Genomic DNA, 26,447 nt, shown 5'->3' with positions numbered 1-26,447 from the left:
CCAGATATTTTCTTGAATGTGAAATATTATTTACAATTACAGTCAGCATAAGATTAGAGTGTATAATTATGTTTATTGATTTGAGGGTACATCCTTTGCTCATTATCACCAAAAGCTCATTTCCATCAAACTTGTAGGATCAACCAATCACGGCTTTTGAAATGATGACTCATACCTAGCAACGGGGTCAACCACACCTCCTCACTAAGATAGGATTTTCCATCCATTCCTTGCTCAGAGTTCACTGAAAATGTTCTGGAATCACTTCTAAGCTAAAACTCCTGGCAAGGAATTTTTAGGTTAAGTTAGGAGCTCTCTGAGAGGATTCTCAGAATCCTTAGGGATACGGGCCCTGGAGTGCTTGAATGGGGACTTAACTTTGTGCACTTTCTGCCGGATGCCTGTGTGGTCAGTGAGTCAGCAGCTGTGCATGGGGGCATTAGAGCGGGCTGTCTGCAGCCAGGTTTCTATTTACATCCATCTACAGTGAGAGAAACACTTTGTCACCTCAGTTTAAAGAAGAAGGCTTATCAGCACTACCGTGGAGCTGTTATTCAGTTATTTGACTTAAGATAAGTTAAACAGATGCCTGGTTCCTGAGCGCATGTGACACACTGAACAACTGGATTTGTGTTGGCACAACAATGTCAGCACCAACTGTCACTGCATAGCATACTGACAGCAACATCTAGGTCATTTTAGAAAAAAGGAAAGGGCAAGCTGCTGTCCCTCTGAACTGATAAGTCCTGAATCTGCGCTGAACTGGATAACGAGCAGATAATTATAATCTGTCTGCATTTAGACTCCAGTTCTACCAAACAGTCCAAACGAGCTGCTCTTATCTCAGCAGTGCGTCCTTGGTTAACAACAACAACAATAATAATGATGATGATGATGATGATGCTCATTTTGTTCATTCTAAAAACAAAACAAAAACGTTAATCAGACAAATTAATAAAAACCAAAAATGATAACCTATCCATCTGTTGTCATTGGTATAAAATCAGCAATAATTAGCTCGCTAATTACACTTTTGTAACGATCTTTTCATAAATACATAAATAATAATCTGACAAAAGTAACGCTGAGTCTGCAGCCAGAAATCCTCCAAAACAATTACTGTATTTATTTTTATTAAAAACAAAGGCTTCGAGCTGTGAATAAATGACCGGGATAGGGCCGTGCGCCGGTGCGCGTGCATGTGTGTGGGAGCGCGTGCGGGGCTGAACAGCTGAACCTGCAGCAGGCGCGCGCGGAATGCAGTGTCCGGTAGAAAGTAACGGTACTTTTAAGGAAACTGCTCACCAACAGGCAACCAGCAACCAGAAGCCAGTCGAGTGGGTGGAAGCGGTCGCTCCTCGCATTGTTCCGCTTGGTCTCACTTTAGGTTTTGTGGCTTCCCAGAGGAATAAGAAAGAAAATCAATCAAAGCAGGAGGACGAAAGCACTGAAGAGGTAAAGTCTGGTTTCATAATTCTGTAGCACGAGGGGGATTGGAAAAGACCAAAGTGTGTGGTTTTAGATTATTTACCTACACCCTGAATTAGGATTAACCAGCTCTTTGGTTACTGCGGGTTTAGCCATGCTCATTGGTGTCGCTCTAGCTTCACTGCTTAATAATAGTTTTAAACGTGACTGAGGTTAGAATCAGGCTTTTATGGCATGATTTTGCCAGCTGTGCACAGAAATCACACTAGCGTTTGTTTAAATATTGAGAGTATTTATTACAAAGCAGGTTCTTTTTATTTATCAGCAGCAATAGAGTTATAATGGATTTCTTTCAAAATCCCTCTAAATTGGAATTTAAACAGTCAGAATATGGCGTGAAGATCCACAAAGGGCAACAAACACTGTCACTGTCTGACTTTGGCATTCACCTCTTAAAACGAGGGTGGAAAATCAAATCAGCCGTCCCTAAATCAAGCTACAACCTACCCTGGCTCCAGCAGTGTGTTGTAGGCCTAAAATTGACAACTATAATTGCTTCAATTAGCCACTCTCTGCTATAATGTAAAAGTGCTTCGAATACTTCTGAAGTCGGGCTGAACCCACCTGTGAGGCCTACAGTGATCCGCCTCAGTGCGTTGACTGTTGGTTCAATGGCAGAGCTTCTGATTAGCTGTGCCGGGTCACAGTGAGATCTTCATATCTGAGTCTGAAAGGTATTTGGGGACGCTGATACACAGCAACAGTTTTAGTGTGGGGTGACTAACAGTCCAAACAGCTCTCATTCATCCAGTTGTCCTGCTCTCAGTTTGGCCATTTTGTCGAGGGTCTGTGGGGCGACATGTGGGTGCCAGCTCGAGCTGTGTCCAACTGCCTATCAGTCATCAGAAATAGTCGCAATCACATGCCCTAGAGCCACAAGTGGGCTATAAATAGGGGCCGGCAAGCTTCCATTGCACTCTTTCTCCAGATACTGAGTAACAGCTCTGTTTGCAGTGGTAAAAATGTGACAGTGCAGACAGACAGTAACTGTGAAATGTAGCAAAACGACAGTAAAGTGCTACGCTGATATTCAGCTAAAGGATGGAAAATCAAATTAGGCAAAGATAGAAATGGCATTAAAATGATTGATTCAAAACACAGATTAATTAAAAAAACAACTTTAAAATTAGGATTTTAATCATGTAAAATTAATGTAGTCTGCCATGTTGTCGGCCAAAGGGAGCACTTATGTGCGGCACTACATGGCAAAGGTTAACAAACTCAGCATGTATCTGTCAGTTTAGTTTTAAGCTTTTATTCTGCTGTGATGAGTGAGTTGTGTCTTTGTGTGTTTAACAGCAGATTCTTAAAAACACGTTTGGTGGAATAAAAAAGCAAGGTTGGCTGGTCATCAGTGTTTGAACCGTGACTTGTGTGCTTTGCAGGTGAAGAACTTTAAACAGAGTGTGTTTGTCGGCCTGTCACTGTGGTACAAACATGACTGAGGTGGCAGCTGTAGATGCCCACGACGTGGAAGATAAAGAAAGCGATGTGACAGCCAATGACGTCGAGGGTAGAGGTGAGAGAGCATCCACAGAAGATCAGAAACCTCGTGGCAGGAATGAAACGGCGAGCACCGACAAGACACACGTGAACGGCTTGGAGCACAAAGAAAAGAAAGGGCGAAACGAGAGCTCGGGAGATGTTAATGGTGTTTCACAGAAGGAGGAGGACGAGGAGGAGGAAGAGCCTGAAACAAATGAAGACCAGAACATTTCTGATGTGGCATTCAAAAAAGAGGTGAGATGGAAAACACTGGCAGCATCTTTACATTTCTGGTACCATTTTTTCCCACAGTTACATCAACGAACTCATCATTTTTTCGACTGTTAAACCACAGAAACTCCTCAGATCCAGAAAGCTGGTGGCAAGAAGCTACGTGCCAAAGCTCAACAAAGACAAGGAGAACGTGACGAGCAAATTTGAGGCCATGCAGAAGGCCAGGGAGGAGCGCAGCAGGCAGAGGAACAGGGAGGAGCAGCAGAAGAGGAAGGAGCAATACATCAAGGAGAGAGAGTGGCATCGCAGGAAGCAGCAGGTCAAAGGCTGATAACCCCACTAACCTCCCACTGTGATCTGCATGGCATGATGAGGCATGGCGCCGTGACAGAGACTGCGGTTTGTGAGAGAACTCGATTTTTACACTGCACCGACACATCTGTCACATCTGTCACATCTCATGTATTAACCTGCTAAACGTTGTAGATATGAGCCCATGTTCAGTCAAACTGGCCTGTGCTTGTTGTTAAAGTGACCTTTTGTAAAAAGCCATCTTTAACCATATTAATATGCACTGAAACAGTCGTGCACTGAACAACTTTCTCACCACTACTTTAAATTCAGAATTCACCATATGTCAAATATCCAGCGGGTCACGTGATAGTGAAGCAGCATGAACGATGCCCGAAACGTCTGAATCCAGTGATCAACTAATCAGATTAGTCCACGATGGTAAATTGCTTTAAATTGATTTAATATATCACCAAAACGTCATTAATCCATTAGAAAAAAGCAGACATCAGTCCCACTGAGAAGGTCAGAGATCAAGAATTCCAGGGTTCAGCTTTTCTTCCTACTCGACTGCAGTGAAATACAGGCAGTGATACGGTGTTGTGTGATTATCAGGCACTCAGACAAAACGCCCTTCCTGTGTACTGCTGTGCCGTAGCTGGCCAGGCTCGGACACCTGCACTCATCCCCTATCTGTTCAACAACACGACGGGCCAATCAGAGGCCTGCTGCAAGCCACATGACCCTGCTATTAGCAGGGATTAGGCTCGTGTTCTTGCTGGGACCAGCATGGCTCCTGAGTGGCAAAGGAGATGATCCCAGCTAAACCGTAACCTCACCTCGTCACACTTTCTATCTGCTCGATCACAGATAAAAGAACTGCTTGCTTCCAGTGATGAGGAAGAGGAGGTGAAGCCAGCGAAGGTGGAAAAATCTTACGTCCCCAAAATCAAAGGTAAGGGATGGTAATGAGCGATGACTATCCAGGAGGAAGACGAGGCTTAAGGCTTGTGTCTCGCTTTGTGAAATCCTCAGGTAGCGTGAAGGGGAAGTTTGCAGAAATGGAAAAACAAAGACAGGAGGAGGAGAGGAAGAGGATGGAGGAAGAGAGGAAGAAGAGGGAGGCCCAGGATAAGCTGGAGAAAGCCAAAATCCAGAAAGAACTGGCTCAAAAAGCCGCTGAGGTCAGTGAACCTGGGCTCAAGCAAAAACAAAGTGTGTTTTGGTGTTTGAGAGGCTGCGATGAACCAGTGTGGTTACCACTGTAATGGTTAATCCTCAGCTGCCTCTCGGATGAGTTGTAATGGGCATTTGAGGTCCAAAGAGTTGGCACAGACTGGATGTAGGTCTGAATCCACCAGTAGCATTGCTAACATGACCAGTCTGTGAACTGCTGGCACACATTTAACCTCACTATGCAGGAAAACGATTCAAGCTAAATCAGACGGAGATTTCCAATTAGTCCACTTTCAGGCTTCTTATACATTCAGACGGTGCAGTTCTTGGAAATGGTTACGTCAGTGATCTCGTGCCAAATAGGCAATTACAAGCAGCAGTGCACTACTTCTTTGCCCTGATTCTGCTGCTGTAGCAAAGCAATAAGGTTCACAATGCTGTCTGAAAATGGGACTTTTATATGGATCCTGTTCAGTGTGAAACTTTGAATGTGGCTGCAAAGCTCTGCCTTAGTCATCACTAATAACACTGAGCCTGAAAGACCAGGAGCGTAACACTGTTGCTTTCACTGAAACACAATCGGAAAAAAACAAACCCAAAAGATGTTTTCTCCTCAAACTTGAAACAATAACTTTTGCTTATTCAAATATCTCGCTGAATCTGTACCAGTGAACAGATTCCATTGTACTTTGTACGTTACGTTACACAATTACGTGTATCTGGGACCCTGATTACGGTAAAGATCAGATCATGAAGTCAAATCAGTTTCTTCAAAGCGTGTCTAAAAAGCTACTCTGACCCCTGACTGCTGCTTTAACCGTTTCCTTTGTGCCTCGTTGACCACATAAGACAATGACGCTTCAGATCACACCATTAAAAAGAGCCTGTTCACATATAGGAATGCACTGATCTGGAAACAGCTGGAACAGAGCTGCCAGGTGTAGACAGCAGATGACTGGCAGCTGTTTCCCACACCTCCCACAGACAGAATTAGCTCGAGCCTTCCCTGCTGCGACTGCTGCTATCTTAGACTGACACCCGTACACTGACCTACTGCGAACTGCAGAGTCGCTCCCTACCCACACACAGTCCCAGTGAACGTGGGAGGTTTGCTCTCTCAGTGCTGCAGACAACACACATAATAATAATAATAATAATAGTAATAATAATATCATATCTGACTCGTCACATTTGCTTTAATATAAACTGTGATGATATTGTTGTTGTGAATTCTCTAGACCGTGATTATCGGCTGTTTTAACTTTTTAGGAAGGAGATGACACAATCCTGGTGCGTGTGGTCCCGGCGAAGCCGTCACGACCTCCCGGCAAAATCAAAGTGAATTTTGAAGACATGGAGAAGAATCGAGAGGAGGAGCTAAAAAGGAAGGCAGAAGAGGAGAAAAAAAGACGCTACGACGAAAACAAGCGCTCCTTCCGGGAAGTGAAGAGACGCTCAGTTAATCAACAGGTAAATGAAGATGTCAATGTGAACGCAGTGTTAACAGGAGATATTGTGTTTTACAGCCACAGGTCTGCTTTCTTGCTTTCTTTTGCTTTAGGATGAAGAGGAGAAAGCTTCCGATAAGGTTCAAGTCACTCCTGGAAAGCTGAAACTGACCTTTGAGGAGCTGGAGAAAGAAAGGCAGGAGCAGAGGAGGAAGCAAGCGGAGGAGGAAGCCAAACGCCGCCTGCTAGAGGAGAAGAAAGCTTTTGAGGAGGCCAGGCTGGGAATGGTACACATGACTGCAAAACAGCAAGCATAGCTTTTGTACATGTGCGATTCACTGGCAGATCTCATGAAGGCAACAAGTGCGCTTCAGCAGCTTTAGCATTCCCATAGTTGCTGTACATCTGCATGTCGCTTTGCAACCCTCCTCTGGTACCGCCCTCAAGCTTAGGGCGGTACCAGAGAAACCACACATACATATCTACAGACGGATATAACAACCTTCCTTCTGACTGCCAGCATCTTCCAGTGTACAGTTACTTCAAGCAAGATATAAATCACGAGCCATGTGAAAATATTTCAGAAGTCCTCCTGGGATTAACATTTCATAAAAACAACTTTAGGGGATTTGTGTTTGCGCTTCCAAATCACTTTTGTGTTGTGAAGATGGCCTAATCACGTTTGCGATATGTTTGTGTCCCATCAGGAAGAAGACGAGGAAAGCACAGGACAGGAAGACAAGGAGGAGTTTCGCCCAGGAAAACTGAGACTGAGCTTTGAAGAGCTGGAGAGACAAAGGGTAGAGGAAGAGCGCAAGAAAGCAGAGGAAGAGGCCAAGAGACGGATGGAGGAGGAGAGAAGAGCTTTTGCTGAAGCCAGGAAAAGCATGGTCAATATTAAATCTGCATTTAATACAAAACCTTTCTCTCAGAGTGGATACATATCTGTTGATTATATCAATGAATTTGTTTGCCTTAAAAGTGTAGATTGAACTTTTGTGCGTGAGGAAGCGATCATCTGCCAACTGAACGTTACACTCTAGTCAGCAGCTGGTTGGCCTGGTTAGTGAAACAAACTAGTCTGGATAATTATCGAGCTTTCTGTGCAGAGCTGCCTTTACTGTGTGTACAGGCGGTGAGATCAACTGCTTTTTAAAACCAGGCAGACATTAATGTGGTCTTTGCACCGTTGGGTTTTCACTCAGCTTGTAGACGAGGATGACGAGGTGCTGATGGCCTTGCTGAACCTGGAGGGCAGTGAGCCTGGGAAGATATGTGTCAGCTTTGAGGAGCTGGAACGCCAGAGGAGAGAGGAAGAGCAGAAAAGGGCAGAGGAGGAGGCTAAGAGGAGACTGGAGGAGGAAAAGAGGCTGTTTGCTGAGGCCCGCAAGAGCATGGTAAACGTCCATCACTTGGTGACAAAAGCGTTGCACAGTCTGCATGTATTGGACTGATCACTAATGTGTTACTGCTTTTTTGTGCTGTTAAAGCCTCAAGTTGATTTGCTGCTGCTTTGCTGCTCAGCTCTCTTGTTACAGAGCAGGAAAACATGCATGAAAAGCAGTTTTACGATATTTGTAAAACAATCAAACACAGTTTCATTCAGCATCAGTGGATTAAGCCAACACCTTCTTTAAGTGACCCTGCAGAAGTGTTGCCTGTAATAGATTCATGCTGCACATCAGTAATGATGGGCTACAACTGCACTGCTGTTTCCTTGTCTCAATTATTTCTTCAAGAGCCCTGGTCTGGATCAGGAAAAGTCTGCATTTGGAGATGAAACAGTAAGAGATTTTCAGTTTCAGATATAGTATAAATTATTTTTACTCCAAGAGTCTTATTATCAATGTGTTCCCTACACATACAAGGACACAGTGGCCTCCAGACGATGCATCTTGTTTTTTTTGCATGCAGCTGTTTATCTAATGTTTGTAATGCTTTAGATTTGCACTTGCTTTTGCAAATTGAAGATGTTACTGCTGCAGGATTTCATTAAACATTAAAATACTGAAACACTTTTGTGGGTGCTTGTGTGTTTAGGTACTAGATGAGGACGAAGGGATGGTAAAGAGCGAGTCTCAGGAAGCCCTGCACCCCAGGAAACTGGAGATCAACTTTGAAGAGCTGCTGAAAGAGAAGGAGGAAGCTGAGAGGAGACGCAAGGCAGAGGAGCGCAAAAAGAAAATGGAGCAAGAGAAGCAGGAATTCGAACAACTCAGACAAGAGATGGGCGAGGTCAGTCTCGAACAGCTGAAAATATCAGACAGCAGCCAGTCGAGTCGACAGCGTGTTTTACAGAAAAATGTGACTAAATGTTTAAAGTTGTGTTCCACATATCGTTACAGGAAGAAATAAATGAAAGCTCGGATGTTGTAAGCAAAGAGTACGAAGAGCTCACTAAGCTCAAGAGAACCGGCTCCATTCAGGCCAAAAGCCTCAAGTCCAAGTTTGAGAAGATCAAGCAGCTGACTGAGGAGGAGATTCAGAAGAAGATCGAGACGGAGAGAGCCAAGAGGAAGGCCATCGATGATGAAATTAAGGAGAGAGAAGCTGAGCGGTTCCAGGAGGTAAGAGCACTTTATAGCACATGTGGTTTTTTTTCATATCAATGGAAGATGATCTCGGCAGCATGTATTACAAGTTTTTGTTTTTTCCGGAGGATGAGGACCAGGAAACGACTCCAGCGAGGGCCGAAGAGTCACCGTTCAAACAGAAAGTGGACATGCGAGCCCGCTTTGAGCAGATGGCCAAAGCAAGAGAGGAGGAGGAACGGAGGAGGATAGAGGAGCAGAAACTGCAGAGGATGCAGTTTGAGCAGCAGGAGATTGATGCCGCGCTCCAAAAAGTAAATCTTCCATTTTCATGACAAACTGCACCGAGATAACAAACGAACAACTTTTTGTGATTGTTTTGTCCTCTGTTTGCAGAAGGATGACGACGTGGAGGACGAGGGCAGCATCATTAACGGCTCTGCGGCTTACGAAGATGAGGAGGATCACGCCAGGTCAGGGGCCCCGTGGTTTAAAAAGCCCCTCAAAAACCAGTCGGTGGTAGATTCTGAGCCAGTTCGGTTCACCGTAAAGATCACCGGGGAACCAAAGCCAGAGGTGACCTGGTGGTTTGAGGGAGAGGTGCTTCAAGATTGTGAGGACTATCAGTACATAGAGAGAGGAGAGACATACTGCCTCTACCTGCCGGAGACCTTCCCCGAGGACGAGGGAGAGTACATGTGCAAGGCCGTGAACAGCAGAGGCACGGCAGCAAGTACCTGCATCCTCACAATAGAAAGTAAGACCACCTTGGTGTGATTGCATGCCCGTCTGGATATGAACCTCTCTTCACGAAGTGGATCGCATGCTCCTCTTCCTCGTAGACTCTGCCAGACGGCGAGTTGGATAACCGTCCTTCTGTTTCTTTCTTGCAGCTTACGACTACTGATGCCGCCTCGTGATCTAGAGAGTTTCCCTCTGTCTCTCACTCCTTTTGTAAAACGTCGTCCCTCCTGGCATTGTCAAACAGAGGGAAGGAAATAGCAGTATGCTTGGCATTCCTAAGGGAGGGACACATAACACACATATGCAAAAAACAAAGACAAGATGTTGTTTACGTATTGCTCAAATGTAAAGCTGCACTCCCCTCTAGGATGGAAGATGATACCTGTGCCAAAAACACGTGGTTCTTGTTCCCACGACAAGGGCTGCACCAAAACTTCAAAACGATCTCTCCTGCGCGGCCCTGACAATACTCGTCATACCAGCACATTTCCTGCATTGCTCTGGTACTGTTCTGTAAATATCACACGTTTTGGTCCATAAATGGCAAATGTTAAGCTTGAGGTATTGAAATGTTAAATGTAAGATGTGCATTCACTTAAAGAACAGCAGTTATATCGACGATTTAGAGGCAGCCACATGTTGCAGGAACAAAACAGCTGCATCCCTGAGTTTTACTTGCAGCCTCTACAGATGAATTTTTCATGCACCAGCCATTTTTGTGTTAAATGTACTACACTTAAAGTTGTCGAGGATTGATAATGAATATAAAAGTAGACATGTCCGATTATTTGTCGTATATTATAAATAGAAAAAAAACCTTTTAATAAAATGAACACAAAGAACTGCATTGTTGATTTCTTTCACTGTTACAACCTTTGCAGCAACAAACTGCAACCTGTTGCCTGAAAGGACGGACTGTCCCGTCACGAATGAGTAACCACAAGCTACACCTGAGGAAACCCATCATCACTCCACAAACACTAGCATCCCAGTGTAGCATGCATCCATAGTACAGCACAATGAATGGAGCTGTATGCCATGGAAATTCAGTGGGTGGTAATTTATCAAAATGAAAAGTTCCCCATAAAAACCATGAAAATGTTCGAATACTCAGAATGATCCGTTAAGACATGGACAGCGCACCATGGCTCCAAACCGTCTGAGGTGGACATCTTTTTGTCCAACACAGAGCTGTGCAGAGAAAACATACAACAATAAAGACATGCACATAATAAAAGAACATTATACATGTTCATAAGAAAAGACTGTGGGAAGGAAACTGCAAATACATAAATGTAACCTTTCTAGAATGAAATGCCAGAATAGGTTCATTGCTTTTTTCTATAAGTTTTATTTTAAGGCAGCAAAGTATTTAAAATGTCTTGTGACCTGACATTGTAAGTATTGTGTTCAAATGCAATCAAAGGGCCTTGTAACTACAGGATAACACTGCTGAGTAAACTGCAACACGCTGTGAACACAGGATGAAGCAGTTTCAAGAAGGAGGCCGCACAAAGTTTTCCTCCCTTACAAAGACATGTTTGGATCCCATCCTTGGTTGACTACACATTAGAGCAGGGGTGTCAAACTCAAACACACAGTGGGCCAAAATTCAAAACTGGAACAAAGTCGCGGGCTAACGTTAATATTTATTGAAATATATTTATTCCTCCAGATATAAGAATGAATCTTTTCTTATGGACACGTTTTGCTGAAAAACTGAATATGGAACAAGCCGAGCTTAATACTAAACAATATATATATTAGCTGTATAATACCAGTGGGCCAGCTCTAATAGTAATTTGGTATGGCTTCGCGGGCCAAATGTAATTAGGCTGCGGGCCAAATTTGGCCCGCGGGCCAGAGTTTGACACCTATGCCTTAGACAAAGCAGGCAACTGCCCTCGAACCGCATCGTCGCACTGCCCGTTCATCAGCTGCACTTGATGAGAACTGCACCTCTTTAGTTGTTGTTCTGTCACAAAATGTAGGTATTAGTTTTGTTATTTTTCTTTATCTGCATCTCTACATTTGTATTCAGAACACGTTCAGCTGAAACGTGATTTCAATACAGTTTGTGTTCAGACTTGAGGAGTTACACAGCAGGAACAGGGCCTGTGGTCATAATGTTCAACCAAGGAGCAAGTTCCTCAAAAAGAGGTTTATAGTCTTAGCAATTTACACACTGTCAGTTTAAAAACATGCATTTGATGTATTTTCTTTTTTAATCATTCCACATATTTGGAGGGTCTACGCCTGTGGTTTGGCGGCCCCTCTAGCCCTCCTTGCTCTGGGCGAGGTTGTGCTAGCATAAGCTTAGGCTAATACTTCTGTATACAGTGCTGCTGCTCATTGCATCCTGCACTTTGCAGGAGGAACTACGTCACTGTCAGACTGATGGAAAAGCTTTTTGTTAATTCTTGCAAGAACACTCTCACTCTTATAATCTGAGAGGAAGATGAGAGCCAGGCCCCTCAGCTTTTCCTCATAGTACTTTCAGACACATGGTTTAGATACAGGGTCACATACAAGTCAACAATATTTCTCTGCACAGCAATTATTTCATGGTCAGTCTGTTCCTTTGTCGTCTCTCATGTCCTAGAACACATTGTTCCTCGTGCACAGCAGGAGGTGAAACAGACGCACTTAAACGAGCGTTTATAAGCACACAGATTTCTCAGAACTTCATTAACTTTCCTTCTGTTTATAATTTAGCTACATATTAATGAAAAAGCTTAAACAGTAGTATATAGAAAATATAACAAAGACCGCCTTTTATCATTTGAGGAACATCGCCAAAATCAGACAAGTTTTGTCAAGCGACACTGCAGAGGTTCTTGTCCATGCATTTGTGTCCTCACGTATTGATTATTGTAGCGCTCTTCTTTCTGGGCTACCAAAGAAAAGATTCAGAGGTCTACAGATGTTGCAAAATGCAGCTGCTTGCATTTTAACAAGAACTGGGAAATTTGAGCACATTACCCTGTTCTGAGATCACTGGCTACCTCGTCAGGTTCGAGCAGATTTTAAGGTCCTGCTGCTCACCTACGCGGCTCTAAATGGATCGGCACCTTCATACCTCTCCGACTTTTTACACCTTTATGTTCCATCTCGTGCGCTCCGATCTCAGGACTCTGGCCTTCTAAAGGTTCCTAGAGCCAGAAAAAAGACAGTTGGAGAGCTTTTACCTTTCGTGCCCAGTTTCTGTGGAACAGCCTCCCTCAAGATATTAGGCAGACCTGCACTGTGGAGGTTTTTAAAACTAAGTCAAAGACATGTTTGTTCACCCTATCCTACAGGTCTTAATTCTTTGCCTTTTAGTTTTTAAATTCTTACTGTTTTTACTTGTACTGCTATTTATCTCTTTTATTTATTCATCTTCTTACTGTCAAATAGCTGTACAGCACTTTGTCTGAAGGCACTTTATAAATAAAGTTATTATTATTATTATTATTATCTAAACAATATCAAGAAGATCAAAATACATGAGTATAAAGGGTAATAATACCTCACATGGAAAGCCATGAACTATGGAGGAAACGTAGAACACACAGCGTGAGGACACGTATGACAACAATGTGAGAAAGAATAGAGGAAGACTGAAGACGTAAACACACACATGAGGTAAGAGCAGAGTGGAAACATCTGGGGAACACAGCTGAACAGAACCCACAAAAGAACCAAAGCTAGCAAAGCAGAACATCACACACGAGACGAAGGACCATCGACGGCTGGGGAAAAGGATCACAAAGGGAATCAACTTAATATGACTGAACTCGGAAGATTAACCAGAACCCAAACAGACCGCAAATAAAATATAATAAACGCAAAAGAAAAGCTACAACCAAGTTCATATGTAAAGGAGCTAAACCAAACACAAAGCTATAGATCGCCAATACTTGGTGTCATCATGGCCACCATCTGCCCATCATGGGTACCTCTGTATACAAAATTATATCATCTATGCAATCTACCTTAATCAGTGCTGTAATAATAATTCTCTGAATCAGTCCTTGAAGACACGGCACACAGCAACAACCAGTAATGGTCAGCTGCTGCACATCACTTAGTTGGAGCTTGGCCCAGTCTGGTTGGAGCAGGGTGATTTTTCACTCTTTGGTTCCAATGCAGTTGAAAGGTTGGAAGGGCAGAGCACATCGTACACCCTTGCTGTCTTCCTCAGCATCACATAGAAATCTTTCTAACCTTGTACCAGCCCTCCTGTTTGTTTAGGCATAGCATGGCCCATGGCTCAATAAGGCTCTCTACAGTTAAATGTGGCTATGTTATCTCAAAGTAGTTCCCAGTGCATCAGACGTCATCTCTTTGTGTGTGGCTTGCTTCCCATTTTGATCTGTTGATCATTTAAATCAGGTCGGGTATCTGTGTTTATAATATAAGGTACAATGTAGTTCTGATAGTTGTTGCTAAGTTGTCTTAAATGGCATAATTATGTCTTGGTTTTTCTGCAAAGATCAGAAGTTATTGAGGATCGGGTTGCAGAAGTTCCCTGCACTTCAATGACTTAACAAGCAAGCTTCTCGTTCACTAACCTGATGGCTCGCTTTCCCTTTGCACTTGGAATTACACTTAAGTCTGATTTTATCGTCAAACATTTTCCTGGTAAATTTATTGGATAAGATTCAGATAACACAAATGTTGTCGGACAGGTCTTTTGAATTTGTGGTCAGTGGGAGTAATAAGGTATCCAGCAATGGTCCCAAGGCCTCCCACAATTTGCAGGTTCCTTATTTTTGGCAAAGGGCTGGGATGTAGGATCTGACTTGAAGGAGCGGAATGTCAGATAAATCCAAAGGTGACACCACTTTAATAAAAACCAAGGCAATGGAGACCCCGATCGATGTGCTGAAAGAGCTTTTTCTTTTATTCTTGCAAGAAGAAGCAAAATTGTGATAGTCTGAGAGGACGCTGAAGAGCAGTCCTGTCAGCTTGTTTGAACCGTGGGTTTCCCAGCATAGTTTCATAGCACTTTCAGACACATGGATTAGATACAAGGTCACATAAAGCTCTAAGATATTTTTCTGCAAACACGATTATTTCATGGGCAGTCTGTTCCTTTTGTCTTCTCTCATCTCCAAGCACACATTGTTCCTCTTTGTTGGCAGGGTGGTGTGGTAATTGAAATAGTGACAGTTTACAATCACACTGATTTCTCCAAACTTAACAGTCACGGAGGGGAAATGATCATGAATCAAATATTTAAAAAATCACAGTGGTGATATATTTAAATGAAGGATGAAACATCATTTCAGCAGCAGCTCCTGAGCTGTTTGTTGTCCGTAACAATTTATTATCTGTGGTGTATCTCTGTGGTATTTAGATATGAAATCATCCCAGACTGGTTTCTTGAACATGAGTGACTTCACTGTACTCACATGGTTTCCACAGTAACCACATCTCAATCTATAGAGCCGCTTTGGGATGTGGTGCAACAGGAGATTTGCATCATGTGTAGTGAACAAATCACTACACAAATTGAACGAACGTAATTCAAAAAAAAAAAAAGGGGGGGGGGGTCGAATCCAGTGCTACCGAGCTGTACCGGATAGAAGCTGTACCCACAAACCTGAGAGAAGGGCACCAAGGCTAAAGTAGCCCAGGGCATCAAAAAAGCTCGAAGCGTCCGTGAACGACTAGCTTTGCCATGGTAACGCAGCCGTACAGGGTCAGAAAGGGCCGCAGTTTCACGGAGCTGTAGCCCCCGCGAGGACACCCCACGACACCGAGTGGAGATTGCATGTTTTTCACCCTGTTTGAACCTAAACTGTACCCAGCCATGATTTATTAAGACCTTAACAATAAGCAGCTAACTCAGCTCTTCAGTGCTGTCGGCGCAGCATCCCGCTGCTGTTTGCTAACACCATGGCCGCTTCTCGTTGATCATGTATGCTAACACGGACAGACTCGTCCTCGGCATGGTCCCTTCAGTCGAAGAGGTGTCTTCGTCCCTTGTACGGGAGTATTTGAGTCGTAAGGTGAGTCGGCTAACGTGTGGTAATTCAGACTGATAGCCCATCACAGCGTTTCTGTGCAAACCGCTAACACTGCTAGCTAGCCAGCTGCAGCTCCGCTGCGAGTTTGTGTCGATGCGATTCTGGTCCAGCGAGCGTGTCTGTAAGCAGCCCTGCTTTATTTAAAATAAGAAAACGTGCATGTAGTCGTAGCAGCAGTGCACGAGGGAGAGCATGCGACCAAGATGCAAGCTTTCGCAATATGAGGGGAAATAAATAGACTAATTCCCAGTTTGTTTGTTTTTTGTTGGAAATGTTGTTCAGGGGCTGAAGAGGACTATTGCCTGCATGGATGAGGAGCATCCACGCACAGAGGCCAGTATCAACAACAGGTCGGAGCTGAGGCAGATTCTCAGCATTGAGGATCTCTACAGGAAGAACAAGGTAAGCGTTAAAGCTGCAAGGTGACTGCTGTGGTGCGCAACAGGTAACGTGTGTAGCTGATCTCTCTGTCACTGCAGCTTCAAAATAACCCTCTGAAAACATTACTGGAGGTTATTGTAAAGCATCTCATTGAACAAGTAAAGAATGAGAAACCAGTGAGCAGTGAGGTTTCCCCACGGAGAGCCCAAACTAGTTCGATGGATAATGGAGGAGAGGAGGACCGCAGCCCGGCTTCTGTTCCAAGCAAACAGACCAGATCGAGGTATTTTACAGGCAGCGTTTGTGATTATTTTCTACTGATTTTACTTTCTTTTTTGTAATAATGTGCTTAAAGGAATATGCTGTTGTCTTTCACAGGCTTGATATAACAGCAACATTCCCTTCTCAAGCTACAAATGCTTCACTGATGCCAGCAAACGATAGAAAGTCCAGTAATAATCAGACAGGTTTCCGGGGTCCTGACTTAGGAGTTCAACAAGACCATCCAGCGATGGATTCCCTCCAAGACAAGAAGAGCTTAATCCAAAAAGAACCAGAAAAAACCACCTCTGAGACCACCCAAAGGAGCAGAACTAATCGCATTAGGAGAGGCATATTGGTTGGACCGGTACCCCAGGTACTAAAGCTTTTATGCCTAAAAACACATGTGATCGCGTGCTCATCTGCTGTTAATCCTCCACTTTCTCCTTTCAGGAATCAAACAGAAAACGTAACAGTCGAAAGGTGTCCCAGCCGCTACTCAGAGGAGAAGAGGAAACCAGACCCACTCAGGATGGACGTTTGGTGACTGGAAGTTTACAAGGCAGCAGAAGTGAAATCGGCTCAGCTGACCGTGTACGAGCGGGGCGCGAGGCGCTGAGCGTTTCACAGAGAACACCGAGTGAAAACAGCTTTGAGCGAGTGAGACTGAGCATGGTGACGACAGCAAAGTAAAATAGCTTTAAGTTGTTTGACTCCACATAATAAGTAATGGCCTCATGCTCACTGCTTTCCCAGGCTTTGTTCTCAATATTTACACATTGTTTTCTTTTTTAGAGCAAAGACCAGGCCAAGTGTGGCTGATCTGGATGCGTCTGCGATGGTCTTGGGTAAGTGCTGTGCAGTACAGGGCTGTTAAAAAGTGCTTGTCCCTTTCTGATTATTGATTTCTTGATTTCTTTTGCATATCTGTCACACCTAAGCATTCAGAAAACCAAACAAATTTTAACCTTAGAGCGTGATAACCCGAGTAAATGCAAAGCGCAGATTTTAAAAGTTATCCAAACCTTCTTTATTCATAAATTACCCGTGGTTAATTCATTTTCGGGAAAGCTGAGGTGGATGTCAGCAGCCACACCCTGACTCTCCCTGATGAGTTAGTAGCATTAGTTAGATGGCTGCCTCGCTGCTTTAAGACCCGAATGACTTGCTGTAATTGATGGAACCACAAATTCTGCTCTCTGCTATAAAATCCAGAAGGAGAAGGTTTAATCATACGTTTGTTTGTGAAGCTCAAGTGCACAAAGCCCTGAAGCACACCGGCAGCAAAACAAACAATCATACTTTTGGAATGACCTTAAACAAAAAGGGGCTTGCAAAAAAAAGCCCCCATTGTGACTGGATCAAAGCAATTCTGCCAAAAAACGGGTCCAAAATTCCTGTTGGTGGCACAAGCAGTTATTAGTTTAAGGTTTGGATAATCTTTTCCCATTAAAAGTGAACTCATCGTTTAAAAACGGCGTTGGGCTGTCTTCATCTAGTATTAAAGTTTATTTTAGGGCAAATACTTTCTGTATGTGCGGTCCGGGGCTTCACTGATTGTTTCTCGCCCTTTGAAAACAAATCGGTGCCTAACTTTTGATTTTCAAGGATATATTTGTGTTAATTATTTAGATGACATCGAGGATTATGATGACGATCTGCGAGAACTCTGCGACGCCCCTCTGCGGGGAACCTTACCCGAACACAGCCTCGCCGGTCGCCCGATGGACCAGGGCACTGCCACGGTGGGTGATTTACACCAGGGTTTCTCTCAAGCTGCTGCGCAGACTTTCTGCAGTTGCCTTTGATTATGTCTTTGTTTTCCGTTTATTCCCTCTAGGAATTAAAAACACTTCTTCTTGGATCCAGCCTAAATTGTTTCAATATTGAGTGGAGGAATCAGGGTTTCACATTCTCAGACACGCATGACCTCCGATATGGGATTGTTCAGAGAAAGGTGATTTCAATCAAGCCGGATGCTTAAATTGTTTTTATTTTCACAGGCTTTATTTAATTGTGGCTTTGAATTTTTTAAGGGAGGTCCTTGTGGAGTTCTGGCGTCTGTTCAAGCCTTTGTTCTTAAGAAACTGCTGTTTGAAAGCACTGAGAGCTGTACCACGGGCCTGCAGTAAGTCACCCTTTAGTTCATGGCATGAACCTGCGAGCACTTTATTCCAGTCACTTTCTAAAGCTGTTACTTCACACGGGGGAATGATGTTCAGCAAGTGACTTCTGTATTTCAGTTTCAACCGTACTATCACCAGAGAGCTTCTCGCTCAGATGAGATTTTTTTCCCCCTTCAGGAGATTAAGACCGTCCAACAGCATCAGGAGAAAGTGTCTCGTTTTGGCTCTGGCTGAGATCTTGTGGAGGGCTGGCGAGGAAAAGCAAGCCACAGTTGCAATGTGAGATCTCCAGTTTTACTGATGCACACAGCCGTTTTATTGGTGTTGTATCTGCAGATATTGTGCAGATGTTAGGAACTGCGTTGGTGTGAGTCTGCTCTCGCGTCGCTACGTTTATGAAGGTGTTGCTGTGGTTTTGTTGTTTGGAAACAGAAATTCAGGGAGAAATCAGTTCACCCCAGCTCGACCCTACAGATCTGAGGGGGTGCTTGAAAAGGTACACATTTTTATATTTGCACTGAAGCTAATCAGAATGAATGTAAGATAACTGGTGAGGTTCATGAAATGATATTTGTCAAACTTACGTAAGATTCAGAGCCGTAACTTTGTTCTGTTGACGTTTTACGACTTGTCTTTGTTCTAGATCACCTGTTTGACTGTGGAGAACCTCAAAGATCTGGAGTTGATCCTTGAGCAGCATGTTGAGCAAGTGAGAGAAGCACATTCCTTCTCCTTTTCCCTCTCGAGGGCACAAACGTTTATCCTCCACTTTCCTTTTTATCTGTTTTTTCCCCACAGTTTGAACCTGGGATGTTGGGCTGCGTGCTGCTGACTGTGTCTGCTGTTCTCTCGCGGTCCATTCAAAAGTACTTTTTTAAAAACATCTTTTATGCAGAACAAAGTAGCTGGAACCAGACTGTGAAACAACTATGATGTGGTTCTTCTTTCTTTAGAGTACAGGAAGATATGGATGTGCCCACCACCACGCTGATTGGAGCCCATGGGTACTGCACACAGGTATTGTGCTAGTTGGATATAAGAAGATTCATTAGCTTCAGCTTCTAAGCTGCTTTTAAAGCTGTCACAGTGTTGTTGTGTTTCTGGGCTGTGAATCTGCAGTGATGGTGCGACATCAGGTGTCTTTGAAGTGTAGCTTGGAAGATTCGCCTCTAGGTGTCACTAAATCCTAAACAATACTCTTTAACTGAACAGTGAAAAAGCAATGAACCCCTCGGCCGAGGCCGCTCGCTCTCTGCGCCGTTTGCTGTCAGAGGAACATTTCTTCATTTTGTCTTTGTTGTTTTTAAACATACGTGTTGACAGTACGCGCCACGCTGTCTAAGCTTTACAGGAGGTAACAGAAACACGACGCAGTAATAACTGTGTGTTTTCTCACCAGGAGCTGGTCAACCTGTTGCTGTGTGGCAGAGCAGTTTCCAATGTGTTCGATGATGACGTGGAGCTGGACTCGGGCAACGGCAACATGACTCTGCTCAAAGGAATCAAAGGTCACTGCGACGTCGGCCTGCTGTCCTTGTTTGAACATTATAACATCTGTAAGGTGAGAAACACCGAGCCTCTAACAGACCACATCCCAGTTTGATTCATGTTACACCGACAAGCCCTGACTTCAGGCCCATTGTTCACTCTGATGATGGGAGCATCGCCACAAGTATATTCTTAAACTATTATAGAATCTATATGATATTCAAGTAAACGTATGTGCCGCAGCATTTGGAAACCAGTACTCAAAAATCTTCATTTTTAACTGGATTTTTCGTAATAACTGGTAGCGTGTTGGTAAATGAGTGAACTCCTGACCAGTTGGTCCCCGTCCACGCAGACGGGAAGGCCACCAGCATTATTCTGGGGCTGAATTTCACAGACTGTCTGGTCAGGTCACACCCTGAGGTGAGCAAGGTTTTCCTCTCATAGTTGAAAAGTTTGAATAAGGGGGATATGGGTTTGCGTCACGGCTCAGCTGTTTTTGTGCACACCCGGGACACCAAAAGCTCCAGAAACACCCAAATCCTTCAAAGCTGTTGTAGTTGTTTCTTTGGCCGGTGCAGAGCTTCCAAACTCATGAAGTCTTGGAGCACCATCTGTGTCTGACTTCACTCCTCTGCTGCTCTGCTCGGCGACCTGTTACGTCGACTCTGTCGTAGTTCGCTTCGTTGGCGTCTTACACACGAGACGTCTTTACATCAGGTCGTCGGGAATAAATGGTTAAGATGGGTTTGGCTTACGTACAGAGCAGTAATGCCTGCGTTGCTTTCAGTACACGTATTGCATCACTCAGTGATTCTGTATGGCTGATGTGATCAAAGACAATTGGTTTTCTCCTTCTAAGGTAGGAGCTTACCTGAAGACGCCACGCTACCCCATCTGGGTGGTGTGCAGTGAAAGCCACTTCAGCGTGCTGTTTGGCCTGCAGAGGGAGCTGTTGACCAACGAGGGCGGCGGCACGGAGTTCGACCTCTACTATTTCGATGGACTGGCCAACCAGCAGGAGGAGATCCGCCTCACTGTTTGTACGTAGCATCGTTTATCTGATTGTCTTTGTCTGCAGCCCCGTGTGTCCAGTCTGTCTTCTTACAACCCCCGGGCCTCGGACCGGTACCGGTCCGTGAGTCGTTTGGTACCGTGCCGCGAGAGTAGAGGCTCGGGTGTGAAATGTCTGGTTTTCAGGGTTTTATCGGTTTTCAGCATTATTTTGTCATCGTTTTTATCGTGTACTCGGTTTTCCTGGGTCTTTCCACGTGTGTTATGAATAAATCTTCTTTTTTTCGGTACCGGTACTGGTTTTATTTTGTTGTATTTATCCGCGACACCTTAAAGGCCGGTCCGTGAAAATATTGTCGGGCATAAACCGGTCCGTGGCGCAAAAAAGGTTGGAGACCGCTGCCTTACATGACGTCTAAAATGTGTTGGGTTAATCGTGACCTGTTTTCAGTCAGATTTTTCAAGTCGTTGCTTCTGAGTGTTCCTAAAGCTGCGAAATAAAAATGTTTTTACTTTTAGCGGTCGGCAGATTGTCCCAGAGCAGTCAGGAGGTGGATACTGACCTCACTCCTCCTCTGGAGCTCTGCATCCGAACAAGGTGAGAGCCGTCATACAGACAGATCCCTGAAACAACCATAAAATGTTTCGGCATGTTTTGCTTTTCCTTTTAATCCTGTAACGAGTTCTGAAGCTGTAATAGACGAGTCTGCTCTTCTTGCAGGTGGAAGGATGCATGTGTCAGCTGGAATGACACAGAGCCTATTCTCTGAGCGATCATCTGTTTTCAGTTTGCTTTTGTTATTCTGCTGGTTTATTTCACGTCGGTTTTATTACGTACGAACTTGACAGTGGATACAGAAAAGTGCGATCGAAAGGTTCAGAGCCTGAGCCCGTAAGAAAGTGAAAACTGTGACCCGTTTAAATTTGGCCGCTGTCCTTTTCCAAGTAGTTGCTTTGTTCCTCTTCTCCTGCCATGCCTGACACATTCCCTGGAAGTCAGCTTTTTAATGGATGTATATTTATTTATTTTGAATGCCCAAAGTGCTGCTTCTGAGGTCTGCAGTTAAACTTTTAGAGGCACATCTGGCGCTGGTCACAAAAATACGTGCACTCCTGATGTTGGTTGTGCAACATGTCTCTGAATAATGACTCCGCGTGTTTTTATTATTTACTTTTTCATTTGTTTTCATTCAACAGGGATGATTTACAGACTACTGCCAGTAAATGCCCTTTAGTAAAATGAAGCCGGGGCGGTCCACGAAGAGCCGCAGAGCTCGCCATAATTTGCAGGTTTTGTCCTCAGTTGGCTTTGAAGGTAACAAAGTCACAGAAACATAAAAACGGAGCCGAGAACAGGGAAAGGAAACACTTTGATCAGAATCAGAATCAGAATACTTTATTGATCCCTGGGGGAAATTATTTTTTGTTACAGTGCTCCATTTTAAACCAACATGTTGACACATTTTGTTCAGGCCAAAACGTTTCCTAATAATAAAGACGTTCTTAACATGACGTTTTTATTTCTGATGGCAGCGTGTGAGCTGATGCACACGACCACGACGTGCTCCATCCACACGTAACGGGAACACTCCCAGAACCTTTCGATTGCACTTCTTGCGTTGCTGTTTTGTCCGTCTGAGACGAAGCGTTGTGCAGACACATGGAAAGCTGTCGGCCGCCATCGTGTCGTCTGTCACAGCCTGATTCTGCTGCCCGCACATTTACCATATTTTGGGGAATAGTTGGTCTTCTAAAGTTTGGCAATAAGAACATGTGCATGTGAATATTTTAGATGTGTTGCTGCAGGACAGTGTTCACCACAGTGGCCTTCTGCTGTCAGCTGGTCCTTTTAACATAAAAGCATCGTATCCACATTTTACACTAAATTAATTTGATTTCTCTGCTGATAAATATTTGGTAAATGGACTCAAAGCGCTCTATACAAAATATATGTAACATTTTATTATTTTAAGGACTTGTGACACATATAATCTAGATGAACTTTTAGTGAGTGTGACATTCCTCATCATTGCCTTGATGCTTGTTCACGTTGGACAAACCACCTGTGTGGACAATAAAATAATTGAATACCTCAGCTGTCTCCATGCTTGATGTTTTCTACACTAAGCACTGTGCCCTCCTGCTGCCTGCCATCCTGATGGAAACTGCAGAACACCGAGTATGTACTGAATACTGCAGTGCAGTAACTTTGTTATGTAAGCTGCTCTTTGTTGTCTGTATCTTGGTAATCAGAAAAGACCATGAACATGGCCTTAAGGGTCAGACTGGGACAGGAAAATCCACGGATACTTCACCGCCGCCCAGGTGACACACATACAAAGACAACAGCTTTAATGGAACTACTGGGTTGATGCTCTGTTTCAAGAGCAAGTCTGTAATAGCAGGTCACCGCTGTGAGAGCATGTACTTATTGTTTTTAAAGAGAAATAAAGGAGCAGTCCTGAACACAAAGCCACTTCAGTCAGTGTTAGCTGCTGACTGCTCGACAGGCAGCCGAAGCTAAAACTATACCGAGCTTCATCTTTACATTTATCCATCAAATGCATCCAGAAACGTTTTGGACCCAACTCATAGGAATGCTCTTCAGCATGTAAATGAGACTCATCACCTCTTAGAGCAAATGATAAAAATTCAACCACTCAGGAACAAAGGGCTAAATCGTGTTTTTTACACGCCTGTTTAACTGTTGTTTTGTTTTAGGTAATGATTAAATGTATTTTGGGTTTATTGTTTATTAAATAAATGGTTTTTTGTACCGTTTTAGAGCGCCTTCATTCAGACATACAACCCAGAGAGCTCACAGGACAATATTATAAAAGTATAATAATAATAATTAGAAAGGCTTCATGCACCGTTCACCACAAAGTGAATTCCGATTTAAAGGTTATACAGCAAATATTCTTTACATTTATCAAACATTTCGTTAAAAGTTTTGTTTAAAGCTGTTAAACAAACCAAGGAATCCTTAGTTATGATACAAGCAGCCAGGCTGCTGGGATTCCCATGATGCACTGTGTTTCTTCACATGTTTATACACCACTTTAATTCAGTTATTAGTTCTTCTCTGGCTCTCTTCTCAACGCTGCTTCGTCCCTGTTCTATTTTAAATATGAATAGATTTATCCAGACATTCACGTCATTTTCATGGATAGTAGCTATAAATGACTAGTGGGCAATAAATTAAAATAATCCAGTTCTATGAGGAAACTCTACGGTCTGGAAGCCCATAAAGAAACTCTTGCATTCCTGTCAATTGAGTCGCTTGTCATGAGGCCTCTTGCAGAGCTATGGGAACTGCCTGCAGGAATTAAAGTGGATGGACCGGGCACCTTTCTTTTCCATAACGGGGTGCTCAAAAATAAATAAAATGTAGATGAAAAACAGGCTGCACAAGCAAACCTCAGAGGGACATGACCACAAGGATTTCTGCTAGTGCTCTGTTCATCGGGGGGATTCTCATTAAAAGAGATGGACATGTGCACCCACAGTTTATGGTTGTAAGGTAGCCTGTGGCTATTGCCATGTTGTTTTCTGTTGTCTGAAATAACAGTCTTTGGATGAGAGGACAGCTGGAAAGCTGGAGCCAATAGACAAACCAGTGACAAAATGCATGTCCACAATTAATGCCAGACTGACCAGATCTGCCTCCTGGATACTCTTTGCAAAGTTGTTGCCAGCAAAGTTAGCGTCCATGGGCAGGTTAGCTTTGTTAGAAATCACTGAACTCTCACATCCAGATGCAAAGTCTTTTAAGTAGTTCAGGCAGTTCTCAGGTAGCCAGACCAATAAACCCGCTGAGTCTGTTAAAAACAAACAAAAGAAAGTATCTGAGTACATTTACAATTGAAACGTGTCTGTGCGTCTGTGTGCAACAGCTCATAAACATGTCCTGCGCAGTACTGGAGGCAAAGAGTCGTGACTTATGAGATGAATCGTTATCAGTTTTTAAAGTCACATTTTATTGACCATTAAATCAGTGTGATTTTCACTTTTCTCAATAATCAGTTAACACAGCAGAGCTCTCTAAGATCGTGCTTTTCTCTGTCTGCCTCTAAAACTGTGTTTGAAGCCCCGTCTCGGATGAAATCAGCGATCAGGACTCGATCGTTTCTAAATGACTTGCAACACAATGTTCCCTGGAATAAAAAAGCTTCCCTCACCCTCTCACATGTTCCCAAAGTCATCCAGCTGGCTGGGCCGGACTCGGCACGGCTATAAAACTTCAAACCCGCATGGAGCCGTTATTGTTTCCATGCACAGGTTGAGAAGAGTTTGTAATTATATGATAGATCAATTGCTAAATAAATGAAAGCATCTTGTGGAAAATGACGTGTTTATCGTCGGTTGTCTGTGGCTCTGGCATGAATTCAAAACACAGTAAAATCCCCAGAAACATTACTCTAAACGATATTCCACGTGCACAAATCACTTTCATTGATGTCGCTGATGTTCTGTGATGTGAAGCATTTATTTTTAACGATCATGAAAAAGGACGGTTTATGTAATTTCTCCACATAATGGGAACAAACTGACCGTAAATTAACTCTTAACTATATGTCACGTCTGGGTGAAAAAAAAGATGCCTTGAAGTTAATCGGTGCGTTCAGACCTAACCGTGGCAGCACACTCAGTGTGGGGCATGCAGAGGGGGTGGCAGGAAGACAGCTCCAACACCTCCAGGACACGCGATCAAAGAGGCTGGCGCACAGACAGCTGCGGCGGCGCACTTCTCATCAAATTACACGGCACGGCACGGACCGGCCCAGGCTGCGCAGGGGTCACAGAATCCCCAAACAATCTTTTTATAAACACACAAAAGAACAACAGGTGTTTTCTTCACATCACTCAAACCCACAACGGCTCTTTCAGCACGATGGAAAAAGCCACGAAGGAACTGGACTGTGATGATGAAGATGACAATGCAGTCGTCTTTCAGCTGTCAGATTCCCGATGAAGGATGTATTATCTGAATTGACATTATTGGTGACTCATGTAGGATTTGTGCATTTCGCAAAAGACATGAGAAGAGAGATGAATTAATCATGAGACATGAAGTGAATCAATGAACCCTCGACAGCAATTTTACAGTCATCAAGACGACTGCGATCACTATAAATAAGGCGGTTTGACTGAATGAAGCCTTGGGGTCCAAGCATTTGGATCAAAGTGTTCTTCTGTGGATGGGGCAGGGCTTTGATATTTACGTCATAAGAGCCCATATTTAGGTTTTAGCATGAAATATGTTAGTAAGTGCCAAATGGCTAACAAAACTGCAGGAATGGGAGCATTGCATCCACTTGGTGAGCTGGTATCACATCCGAACAAGGCCCGAAGTTTACAGCAACGTGTCCTCCAGCCTCCATCTAAACATGGCTCCATGAACACGTTTCTCCTCACTGGTCTTGAGCTCTGATGGAGCTCGGTACCGCCTGACAGGAAGGAAATGGCATGGCTTTGGTCTCTATTTGCTATTTATTACAGCAGCATTTCTCAGAGGCACCAGAGGAAGGATTTGGTGCTTGTGTGTAATTGTATTAACGCCCTCCCACATACTGTCCCCTGTGCATCTTCTGTCTCCTCTCCTAATCTGTGCTGTTTGTCTCCAGATAAGTGATATCCTCCTCAGATTAGGATCCGGTGTCCCTGCTCTGCCTGCCCGAAGGGAAAGGGATCCCCAGTGTATCCCGTGGGGTGCGAGCAGTATTTTTAGCTTCCTAATCCTTTTATAGTTTGGGCTGAAAACAT

The 26,447-nt window shown here is 43.8% G+C and overlaps 2 protein-coding genes across 6 annotated transcripts; both read left to right on the top strand.

Moving 5' to 3' along the window:
* Positions 1–1,297: 1,297 nt before the first annotated feature.
* On the top strand, positions 1,298–10,237 carry nexn (nexilin (F actin binding protein); the record flags this gene model as incomplete). 3 transcript variants are annotated; one of them, XM_080878399.1, is made up of 15 exons in its annotated part: positions 1,298–1,455; positions 2,874–3,228; positions 3,329–3,526; positions 4,369–4,453; positions 4,534–4,682; positions 5,944–6,144; positions 6,236–6,409; positions 6,830–7,012; positions 7,328–7,519; positions 7,862–7,906; positions 8,163–8,357; positions 8,468–8,689; positions 8,782–8,967; positions 9,050–9,410; positions 9,547–10,237. In XM_080878399.1, the coding sequence occupies exons 2-15, from the start codon at positions 2,926–2,928 to the stop codon at positions 9,558–9,560; spliced, it is 2,508 nt and encodes an 835-aa protein (XP_080734525.1). In that variant the 5' UTR covers positions 1,298–1,455; positions 2,874–2,925. The 3 variants fall into 3 exon arrangements, with proteins under 3 accessions (XP_080734525.1, XP_080734524.1, XP_080734526.1); XM_080878398.1 differs by lacking the exon at positions 9,547–10,237 and having other exon boundaries at positions 9,050–9,430; XM_080878400.1 differs by lacking the exons at positions 7,862–7,906; positions 9,547–10,237 and having other exon boundaries at positions 9,050–9,430.
* Positions 10,238–14,958: 4,721 nt separating this feature from the next.
* On the top strand, positions 14,959–22,776 carry mindy4 (MINDY lysine 48 deubiquitinase 4). 3 transcript variants are annotated; one of them, XM_080878402.1, is made up of 18 exons: positions 14,960–15,393; positions 15,694–15,813; positions 15,891–16,075; positions 16,171–16,429; positions 16,507–16,742; positions 16,849–16,901; positions 17,686–17,798; positions 17,894–18,010; positions 18,090–18,181; positions 18,357–18,458; positions 18,612–18,675; positions 18,823–18,888; positions 18,978–19,033; positions 19,133–19,196; positions 19,579–19,740; positions 20,530–20,710; positions 21,201–21,279; positions 21,403–22,776. In XM_080878402.1, exons 1-18 carry the CDS (start codon positions 15,301–15,303, stop codon positions 21,449–21,451), a joined length of 2,091 nt encoding a protein of 696 aa, XP_080734528.1. In that variant the 5' UTR covers positions 14,960–15,300; the 3' UTR covers positions 21,452–22,776. The 3 variants fall into 3 exon arrangements, with proteins under 3 accessions (XP_080734529.1, XP_080734528.1, XP_080734527.1); XM_080878401.1 differs by having other exon boundaries at positions 14,962–15,393; positions 18,978–19,045; XM_080878403.1 differs by lacking the exons at positions 21,201–21,279; positions 21,403–22,776 and having other exon boundaries at positions 14,959–15,393; positions 18,978–19,045; positions 20,534–20,681.
* Positions 22,777–26,447: the final 3,671 nt, after the last annotated feature.

Source organism: Rhamphochromis sp. 'chilingali' (genome assembly GCF_963969265.1).
Source record: "Rhamphochromis sp. 'chilingali' genome assembly, chromosome: 3".
Classification (NCBI taxonomy): Eukaryota; Metazoa; Chordata; class Actinopteri; order Cichliformes; family Cichlidae; genus Rhamphochromis; species Rhamphochromis sp. 'chilingali'.
The sequence above is the reverse complement of the archived record's forward strand: the minus strand, read 5'-3'. Positions and strand labels throughout refer to the sequence as shown.

What these genes read in the sequence shown, in the direction of transcription:
- mindy4 (XM_080878401.1), top strand. Translation starts at nt 15,301, where the DNA reads ATGTATGCTAACACGGACAGACTCGTCCTCGGCATGGTCCCTTCAGTC. An exon ending in TGGTTGGACCGGTACCCCAG is followed by an intron (nt 16,430 to 16,506) that starts GTACTAAAGCTT and finishes TTCTCCTTTCAG; the next exon opens with GAATCAAACAGAAAACGTAA. An exon ending in AGCTGTACCACGGGCCTGCA is followed by an intron (nt 18,182 to 18,356) that starts GTAAGTCACCCT and finishes TTCCCCCTTCAG; the next exon opens with GAGATTAAGACCGTCCAACA.